The 10,760-nt window shown below is 40.8% G+C and overlaps 1 protein-coding gene across 2 annotated transcripts; it reads left to right on the forward strand.

Annotated features, from left to right (window-relative positions):
* The first annotated feature begins 717 nt into the window (after nucleotides 1-717).
* LOC102081460 (zinc finger protein 235-like) lies at nucleotides 718-10,243 on the forward strand. 2 transcript variants are annotated; one of them, XM_025905779.1, is made up of 3 exons: nucleotides 718-987; nucleotides 7,402-7,539; nucleotides 7,988-10,243. In XM_025905779.1, the coding sequence occupies exons 2-3, from the start codon at nucleotides 7,522-7,524 to the stop codon at nucleotides 9,227-9,229; spliced, it is 1,260 nt and encodes a 419-aa protein (XP_025761564.1). In that variant the 5' UTR covers nucleotides 718-987; nucleotides 7,402-7,521; the 3' UTR covers nucleotides 9,230-10,243. The 2 variants fall into 2 exon arrangements, with proteins under 2 accessions (XP_025761564.1, XP_025761565.1); XM_025905780.1 differs by having other exon boundaries at nucleotides 948-987; nucleotides 7,437-7,539.
* The last annotated feature ends 517 nt before the right edge of the window (nucleotides 10,244-10,760 follow it).

Genomic DNA, 10,760 nt, shown 5'->3' on the forward strand with positions numbered 1-10,760 from the left:
TTGTGTATAATGTCTATTGATTGTATTGTTTATTTTAATCTTTGTGTACAGCGCTTTGTGACTGCCTGTCTGTGAAAAGCGCTTAATAAATAAACTTTATTTACTTACTTTAGTTGTTCACACAAAGCACAAAGGTAAAAAACAATATATAGTGTTATCTTCATTTTAGATGTCAAAAAGTATTTGCGGCTCCCAGTGTTTTCTTTTGCGTGGAAACCGGATCCAAATGGCTCTTTGGGTGTTAAAGGTTGCAGACCCCTGGACTAGGTCATTGAATCAGTGTCTGTTGTGAGTCTCAAGTAAGTTGCCTGCAATGATATTTAAGGTCCAGCAGGTGTCAGTATGGAGCAAAACAGCAACACTGTGTCGACACAGTATCAATACAGTTTGGGGAATGTGCTGAAACGCTTCACGAGGCCTCATCTACCCATCACTAGGAAAGAATAAAAAGATAAACTCTTTTTAAACTTATTCTCTTGCCGGTCGTGCGACCGAACATTGCAGCTGACCACACAGCAAATACGAACCATGGCTGTTGTGTATGCCTTCGCTCCCTTTTCACTTGCGCTAGACCCCCAACATGGCGGATCGGGCCAAAATCCTTTCCACGCCCACCCCTCTGACATCACGCTCCAAGGCGCTAATTTTGAAATAACACCTCACATAGCTACGTTGTGCAGCTGAGTCACGCGACCGCACAGCAACAAATCACGGCAGAGCCGGAAAAGGAGGCGGAGCAAAGTGTGAATACAGGAGAGAGTCGAGCAGAGAGAGCTGCTTTTTCATGAAACGGGAGTAAAGTAGTAAACTTAGGAACAAATACCACTACCAACGTTTGGATCGATATCTGCATCGATCTGCACACCCTTGTCTCCTGGATTGTAGCTCAGATCAGCGTGAACCACGTGGGTCTCTGCTCTCTGATCTGTTTCTTAAGACTTCCAGCTTCATCACGGAGTTTCTCTCGGTTTGTGGGCTCATCTAAAGGTAAGCACCGAGCTAACTTTAATGTGGGTTCAGTTTATGTTGAGTTTAGCTCTGCTGAGAATAATAGATTGTTTGGTATACATTGGAGTTAGACAGACTGTAGAGTTTGTGATTGCTTGCAACATTATAATATGGCGGTTTTTAGGGGGTAAGAATAGATATAGAAAAATAGTCTTTGGATATGAACAAAAGGATGGAGTGCAGGGCAGGAGAACAACAAACCCCCAGGACAGGACAGGAAGCCACGGGTCCAAGCGTGGGGGAGGAAATCAGCCTTTAGAATAGGACTTCTGATCTCCAGATGCATTCAGAGCTGGACATTTTGAGTAGAGACCGGTGTTTCAGCTTAACTGGCGTCGCAGATTAACTGGCTTTGGTCGAACAGATGTGTGGCAGCACAGCCCGGGGCGACATCACGGGCATCGGCAAAGAAAAATGTTCGTACTCATGCTGCCCCGACATCATGCCAGTAGATTTTGGGAATGGCATAGGCACCGATCGGTTTCTACGGCCCATTTGCTGCTTGGGGCACAGGGAGGAGATGGCGGGGGATTCTCTGGCTGGCTGGAGCAGCGTCCAATGTTCCCTCTAATTTTTCACATGTCTGAGCGGACACACAAACTCCCTGAGCGATCCCTTGTACCACTGTGAGCGACATCAGACATGTACACTGTGGTCACGCCAGCATCTAATCCATCCAAGTTACATGATTTATTAAAATAATCAAATTACAGCATTTACATTTATGTTAGACGTCTTTTAATTAACTGCTTTAGCCCACTTACAATAAAAATTAATAAATAAATCTTGTTCATTAACCGTGTAGTATATTAACACTAGTGGAAGTAAAAATAACTTGAACTCCAATTTTGAAAACACAAAAGCTCTGACTTGTATTATGACTCTGTGGTCTGGGAGAGAGTCCTGTAACTCTGTCTACAAAATACAGTAAATAATGACCAATGCTGGGCAGTTACTTTTTTGAAGAAGTAACTATATAATTAACTCAGTTTGGCAAACAAAGTTTTTTGCAGCTTTTTTTTTTTTTTTAAATGCAGCCAAGGCAATTTTAAAGAAACATTTCAAACTATTTACAGAACAGTCAGCTGTTCTGCATCAAATCTGATGCCACACAAATTATTTGTGCTACTCCAAAAAATAATTTCTGTCCACTATGAGATAAAGGAGAACAACAGCCTGATACCTGCAGGCCTGACAACAGGAGATGTATCACTGCTGTAACACCTGTAACATTCAGCAGTCGCCTCATTGTTCTGACACACACAACAAAACTATTGACTATCGACACACTAACTACACAAGATTTGCGCTAAACGTCTCAAATCTCTCATGTCTCAAATCACAGCCGTCACTCCTAAAACTTCCCCCCGTTTCTTAACAACTAGATGCCACGTTGCCATATCATTTTTTTTTTTTGATTGGTCGACATGGTAATTTTTTGGACGAAGGTAGAGGGGGGTGGGGTTTGTTTTTGCTTCCAGGCTTTCTGTCCGTGCCCACCGCCCTACGCGCTGCACTCTATGCCGAGGAAGGAGGATCGGAAACTAGCGTGGCTGGCAGCTTTAAGACTCAAACACCCTCCAAAGAGAATTTATGTTTGCTCCTTTAGAAGTATTTAGCTGAAGTGTAATTTAATTGTGGTTAGTTCTTTTTTAAAAAAAATTGTAGTTCTAAATTGGAAGATTATTGTGATATTGAAAAATGTATTTGCGGCTCCCAGTGTTTTTTTTGCGTGGAAACTGGATCAAAGTGGCTCTTTGGGTGTTAAAGGTTGCTGACCCCTGGGTATAGAGGGACACGTACTCTATATCTGATTAAGTATAAGAGCTCTTTGTTTAGGTGGACCGCTGGACTCCTGGTACCTGCTTTGGGGAGTCTTCAAAGGGTCACATCTGGAACATGAACACACACATGCCTACACTATGCAGAGACTGGTACTCTTTGGTCACATGTATACCTAGGGCTGCTCAGTTAATCTAATTTTAATCTAAATTACAATCTGGGCTTTCAACGATCATTAAAAATGACTGAGACGATTATTAGCACCTCCCTCGTGCCTTACTCTCGTGCTGCTCTGTGTAGCAAATCGAGCGCACCTCTCTGCATTTCAAACACGCGTCACAACAATTAAGAGGACCCGAGGAAAGCTCGGAAAGCTAAGCAGAAGTTATTTGGAGAGGATAATGGGTGCTGAAGAAAGAATGCCGTTGGTTGAAAAGAGGTAAAACAACTTCAGTGGTATGGAAACATTATGGGTTCGCGGAGTCAGACGTGGATCAAGTAGACATAGTGTGAAAACTTTGCTACGGCGTCGTAGCTGCACCACAGAGCAACACTGCAAATTGACATACCTCAATGTCAGTTTGATGCAACTGTGTGGCTACACAGCTTGCCTTGTTTGGTTATTTGCAGTATTTTGAAGTTCACTAAACATAGATGTTTACATTTTTCATTTATTTTGTATATTGCAAACAATTGTACTGTTATCAGTATTTGCACACTATTTATATTACATTTTGACAATCTTTAAAGCCATTATTCAATATTGTTGAATATTTGTTATTGTTAAATATCGTCAAATAATCGAGATCTCAATTTCACTGAACATAATCGTGATTATCATTTTTGCCATAATCAAGCAGCCCTTTGTATACCTATGTAAGATGTCATATGTTAATGAACTTATGAATATTTATGTAACCACAATAAAGAGCAGTGGTACAATGAAGCAGACGAGAGCCACTGGGTCAAGCGAAGAAATGGCGCTTGTCATAGTTTTCTCCCTCGTGCACGAGATCAAAGAGCTCTACTTGTTGTCCAATGCTTTTTGCTGTTGTAGTAGAATCGTCTCGTACCAGCAGTGGGTCTGCGCTAGAAAGACTCATCAGTTTCTAGTGGAAATTGGCTGACACATCCTGAGCATAGCCATGTATAATATCCACAAAACTGAAAAAAAAAAAAAGGTTATACACACAATACGGTAATATTATGTTGAAGCACAGTACGTATCACTCCGCGAGGCTCCTCACTACGATAGCCGTAATGCTCTGAAAATCCGTCAAGCAGTGCGGGTTCCATCCTGCTTTCAAGGTTGCAGACTCTGGGGATGTCCAAATTCATGGGCTGCATCCTCTTGAGGCCGCATTTGTAGTACGTTTGTAGGATGTGTTCTCAAGAGGATGCATCCTATGGATTTTGACACCTGTCCTGAATTGGAATACAGTCATAGAGTGGGGGGCGAGGCCTGTCCTCCCCAGGCTGTCTATCTGGCTGAGGCAGCCCTTACTCCTTATTTTATGACAGGCAGACCCCCACTGTCATTCTTGTGAGATTTAAGGTGACATGAAATGCTTGGAGAACAAAAGTCAATTTTTGTCCTTTAAACAGGGGTTAACAAAGTCAACCTAACAAAACGCTAAGAATCATAGTGTTGTTTCCACAGTCTCTCTCCTAGTTTGTTAAAATGTCCTACATGAGTGAGTTGAACAATTATAAGATTAAGTCTGCATGGCCCACAAGATCATGCAACCCTAGGATGTAGGGCTGTTCGATATAACGATATATATCGGATGACTATAGAAAAACGTCTATCGTTTCATTTTATGCTATCGTTTGTTTCATGGTGTTGCAAAATAAACTGTTTACGGCAATATTTTTTCACCGTTTTGTTGGTCACTGTAGTGGCTATATTAATTTCTTAATTTCTCTCTTTCTCCTATATTTAATATAACCACACTATGGACGGAAAAGCACCTGCTTTTATGCATTGTCATTAGCAACAACGATGGTAACAACATCGCTTGTTTATGTTCCACATAAACCTTTCACAATAAAGCTCAAGATCCTGTTGAGACTTTTCAAAATAAACTGAATCACGTGAAATAGTATGCAGATTATTTACGGATGAGAAGTAAAAAAGAGCTGCCAGGTGCTAAAAAATAAACCTTAGACTCAAACGTTAGAACAGGCTTTTCCCCGCAGCACGCCGTGTAATAAATACTCACAAAGAAAACTGTTACAACTTGTGTCTAAAATGTATCGTTTCATGCATCGGTTAAAATACTCGACTCCAGGTACACGACACGCAGCTGGAAACACTTCCCGCAAGTCGAGCTGCCAGAGATTCACAGAATTTACAGAAAATGTTACATTTTTGTGAGTTATATCGTTATCGGGACGATAGAATTGTTATATCGAGATATGAGATTTTGGTCATATTGCACAGCCCTACTAGGATGTCGCTGTCATCTCCCTGCTCCTGAAAAACCATACATACATCCACCCTTTCCTTGTCTGCTTGGAGTAGGTGCAATCTTGCATATCGGTGTCAAGTCAGTCAACCATTTGTCCCCATTATCAGTCCAGTCAGTCCCCGTATGTTTATTGCTGAAAGCACAACTTCTTCTGTCAACTTAGGTTTCTACTGCCAGTAGTGATGTGTCGGTCGTGAACGAAACAGATCTTAGAGCCGGATCTTTGAAGTGAACGTAACGAGCTGTAGGGTTTTTTTTCTTTCTCTCACCCTCTGTCGCACTTTTTTTTCCGGTTCACTCCGCACGCGAGCCTTGTGCTTTGCACTGGGAAGTGGGGGGAGGGGCAGTAGTTACGCTCGCAGTAGCACAGGAACAGAGCGAGTCAGAAAGAGAGCCAGGGACAACAACATCACATTAGAAAGGTATAGGAATCAACCACAACTATTTTCAGTTGCAGATGATAAAGGATTCAGAAAGTTTATTCATGCAGGTCCATATGAGAGAGAATATGCATCTTCTTTTTGTTTTCATATTTTAATTTATATTTAATTGTGTTGTGGTTTGCAGTGTTTTGTTTTGTTTCACTTTAAATTTGTTTAAAAGGAAAAAGATGAAATATATGAGTGCTTGTGTATAATTACACAAACAATACACATATGCTTTCAATTGTGTAATTTAAGTGATCTAGGTAGCTCTGTTTTGGAAGTTCAGTTAACGCTAGAAATGTGTTTTGGAATTTGTACATGCTTTGTCTCTAGGGGCCACCGCATATATTTATATATGAACATATATAAATGTGTAAAACCACTTTTTTAAAAAAAAAATTGATAATTCCCTTTGTCCTTAATTTTATATTGTTGTTAATAATAAATTAATTAAAGCAACATAACAACCTGAAGAGCCGGTTCTCTAAAAAGAGCCGGAAATCCCATCACTAACTGCCAGCAACATGACATCATTTCAAAACAGAAAAAAGACGAATTCAGAATACCTTGCTGAATCCTTGCAAGGACTTAGGACTTACTATCTAATCGTGTCCCACATAGGTGACTTTCTCCAGAGCCCATTGTAATGTGGAGAAGCTCACTTTACGATCGTTTTTTAAAGCAACAGTGTTGTATAGCACTTTTAGTTCCAATCATGCAGGCCTGCTTGAAGGAGAGTAAATTCTCAAACAAAACTTTCAGTGCACTCCTCAAACATAAATAAAATAAAATAAAATTCCACAAAATATGAAAAAAAAATATGAAAGCCTAGTTTTATGACTTGTCAAAATATACTCTTCTCCTTATATGGATAAATGAAACCATAACTAATTGTCAGGTTCCACTTGGTAACAAAAATGCAAGTTTCATCCCATGTAACAAGGTGTATGTCATGGTAAAACCTCCCCCACACATCAGGAACAAGAACCTAAGAATCTGTTAGTCTCACTCATTTAATCCCTCTGCTGCATTCTGTTCACCCCTGCTATTATTCAATCATCTTTCCTAATATAATATTAGTCCACTAGTTCATATATTGCTTCTCATCCCACTAAGTGAACCATAAAATCAGAAACAATACTATCTGGTCTTCTTGAGTTTCATTGCATGCGTGTATGTGTTAGTAGGATTAATACATTTTGTGCTTCTTAAAGGTTAAAATATCAATACTACAGTCTAAATATCAGGAGAGCAAATCAATATGTCCTTCTTGTTTCAGAAACATCTAAGGTCAGGTACAGCTAAATCCTAAGCGTTTGCGAGTTCACCAAGTGGACGTAAGGGTGTTGTTAACACTGTCAACAGGTACCCCTGTCGTGATGTATGCCACTTCCTCTATGATTTTTGCAAGCCCCCGTAGGATGGTAATAAGGTGCTTGGAGATGTTGTAGTTGGCTGAGTTTATACTGCTACCGATGAGTCTGAGCGGGACTCCTTTGTGGATTTATGGAAGTGTATATATACAGGGTGTAGCATCCACTGGGTAAAGGCGGTGACAGATGGGGCAGTCAGTGGCTTTTCCCCTTTCAAGTTCTTGTATGCAACTGATGACTTTCTATTTGTAGTTGCTTCTGGGGTTTCACCTTGAAGCTTCATAGGTACTGTCGTCACTGAGGAGTGTATTAATGTTCATTTGCTCTGCTTCTTTTTGTCAGGGATAAAATACGTCTATATACTTTTTGTGTCCCAGCTGAGTAACAGCAGAAAAGTCTGGTGGAACAACAGAGGAACAATTTCAGCCATTTGGACTCAGCTCAGCCACTACAGAGGAAACAATGACTTCAACACAGAAGGTGAGAAAAGTATCACAGTTACACTGTTATTGAAACTGTGTGCACAGCTGGTTGGTTTTTAAAAACACATTAACAGCAGCTTTATCTTTTCCATCTTGTCTCATCCATATATACAGAATCTACATTCACAACCAAAAACCACAGAAGTTAGAAGAAAATACAAATATCATATTTTTAGAATACATTGAAATAACAATATCAACAGTTGAACTCAAAAAAATTTATGAAGTAAAAGATTTTCTCCACTTATCAGTATTTCTTCAATAATGTCAGTTTCAGTACAACTCTTATTGCACATCATTGTAATGTGATACTGCCACCAGAAGGTGGTGGAAACACACCAACAATGTGTTTGTTGACATGTTTGATTCCACTGATGGATGGAGTTTCAGTTTGTTCCATGACTGCATTTCACTCACTGCCTCTGTTTGTATCTCTGTCACTGCAGGACCAACATGGAGCGAGAAGTCAGCGCTCTCAGGAGGCCGACAAACCTCACAGAAAGGCAGAGAAAACCTACAGCTGTGATGAGTGTGGGAAGGATTTTACCCGGAATTACAGCCTAAAAACACATCAACTCATCCACAGTGGAGTTAAACCTTACAGCTGTGGTGAGTGTGGAAAGTCTTTTAACCAGGCTGGAGGCTTAAAAACACACCGACTCATCCACAGTGGAGTTAAACCTTACAGCTGTGAGTTGTGTGGAAAGTCTTTTACCCGGGCTGGAGACTTAAAAAAACACCGACTCATCCACAGTGGAGTTAAACCTTACAGCTGTGAGTTGTGTGGAAAGTCTTTTACCCGGGCTGGAGACTTAAAAAAACACCAACTCTTCCACAGTGGAGTTAAACCTTACCGCTGTGATGAGTGCGGGAAGGATTTTACCCAGATTAGACACTTAAAAACTCACCAACTCATCCACAGTGAAGTTAAACCGTACAGCTGTGACTCGTGTGGAAAGTCTTTTACCCATGCTGGACACTTAAAAACTCACCAACTCATCCACAGTGGATTTAAACCGTACAGCTGTGACTTGTGTGGAATGTCTTTTTACCGGGCTGGAGGCTTTAAACAACACCAACTCATCCACAGTGGAGTTAAACCTTACAGCTGTGATGAGTGCGGGAAGAATTTTACCCAGGCTGGACACTTAAAAACTCACCAATTCATCCACAGTGAAGTTAAACCGTACAACTGTGACTTGTGTGGAAAGTCTTTTACCCAGGCTGGAGGCTTAAAAACACACCAACTCATCCACAGTGGAGTTAAACCGTACAGCTGTGACTTGTGTGGAAAGTCTTTTACCCGGGCTGGAGGCTTAAAAAAACACCAACTCATCCACAGTGGAATTAAAGAGTACATCTGTGGCTTGTGTGGTAAAGCTTTTGCTCAAAATGAACACTTACAGAAGCATCTAGTTACCCACTCGGGAATTAATGTGCACAGCTGCGACTTTTGTGGAAAAACTTTCAACAACATACAGTACCGAAACATTCACCTACTGATTCACACTGGAAATGATGTTTACTGCTGTGATCAGTGTGGGAAACCGTTTACAACAGATGCACAGTTAAAACAACACATATTTATCCACACTGAGGAGAGACCTTATAAATGTGACCTTTGTGAGAAGACTTTTAAATCTCCATATCACCTGAAAAGACACCAACAGACCCACACCAGAAAGTAACTCTACAAGTGCAGTTACTGTGAGAATGTATTGATTTGTCTTATACTGTAATTTTAACCTGAGTATTTGGAACAAGTCTGATCAGTAAACCTATGGAGTTATACTGAATGAACAGTTTGGAAAAATGTCATGTCAAGTCATTTTCGCTCGGTAAGCTGAGTGTTATAATGTAAACAGTAAAATGTAATTGGATATTGGCAGAAATCACTTACGCTGTCATTGTTTAGAAGCAGAGCGACGCAGATGGATCCAGTTCTCAACCCTGTCGTCACTTTGGTGGTGGGAAAGTTTCTCTGTGACCTTTGTGGAAAAACTTCCAATCATCAATGGGACCTAAAACCACATCAACGTAGACACACTGGAGCCAAAATGAACTACTGCAAAGAATGTGGGAGAGGCTTCCACACACCAAGTACATTAAAATACATGAACTCTTCCACAGTGGTGAAAAAGCACATCTGTGACTAGTGTGGGTCATCCTTCACCACTGCACGTGAGCTTAAAATACAAACATAAGCGAATCCATACAGGAAAGACAGCATACAAGTGCAGACACTGTGACAAAAGCTTCTCACAATCAGGTCATCGTAACAAACATGAACATACACACATGGAAGTGAACTTCAGCTGTGACCAGTGTGACAAGAGCTTCAGGAATCTCAGTTCATACTCTGAACACAAACGATTCCACGCTGTAAATAAACTGTTTCACTGTTACCAATGTGCAAAAACATTCACTTCATCCTCTGCTCTGTGCAAACATCAGCCTGATCATGCAGGACTGAAATCACTGGATCAAATGAATCTGAAGAAAGAGGGAGATCCTCTCCTGGTTTCAGGGTCAGACTTAAAAACCTTGAGATCAGGCTCCACAGAGTTCAGATGGAATCTGTAGTTTTTATTATGAAATCCTGATAATGTTAAAGAATTAGTTATATTTGATTAACTCGTTACACTTGTAAAGTTTGTCTTATTAAACAGTTTGGTGTGAAAAATAAAGAATTGGTCTCACAACAAGTAGTTTGAGCCCTGTGATTGATTTATATTTTATTATTGTCATTTGTATTGAGAAACATGTAATCATTTGTGTTTAGAAGTATATAGTTGGTGGCATATTGAAAAAATGTCTCATCCTAGGAGGTCTGTAACAACTTTGTGTAGCATGAAGAGGGGAGTGCATTCACTCCTCTTCAGAGTGATCTGGCACAGATCACACGGCCATCTTATGGCGCAACCGGAAGTAGGACTTCCGGTTGCTCCGTAAGATGGCCGCACCGACGAGAGCTCCCAGTCATCTCAGCAAAAATGTTATTATTTATTTTGTACTGCTTTCTATTTCTGTGCGCACAGCGCGATCATACACTCGGTATGACAGACAAACGCTTCTGGATCTACGTTCGTCAGCCAGTTCAGACTTTACAGCGGGTTTCGACTCCGTGGACGCTCTGCTGCCTGGGATCCTTTGTTTACTTGCTCGACGTCGAGGGAAAACAAAGAGGGGGAAATGCGCCGGTGTTTTGTGCCAAACGCG

Source organism: Oreochromis niloticus, linkage group LG3 (assembly GCF_001858045.2).
Source record: "Oreochromis niloticus isolate F11D_XX linkage group LG3, O_niloticus_UMD_NMBU, whole genome shotgun sequence".
NCBI classification, from domain to species: domain Eukaryota; kingdom Metazoa; phylum Chordata; class Actinopteri; order Cichliformes; family Cichlidae; genus Oreochromis; species Oreochromis niloticus.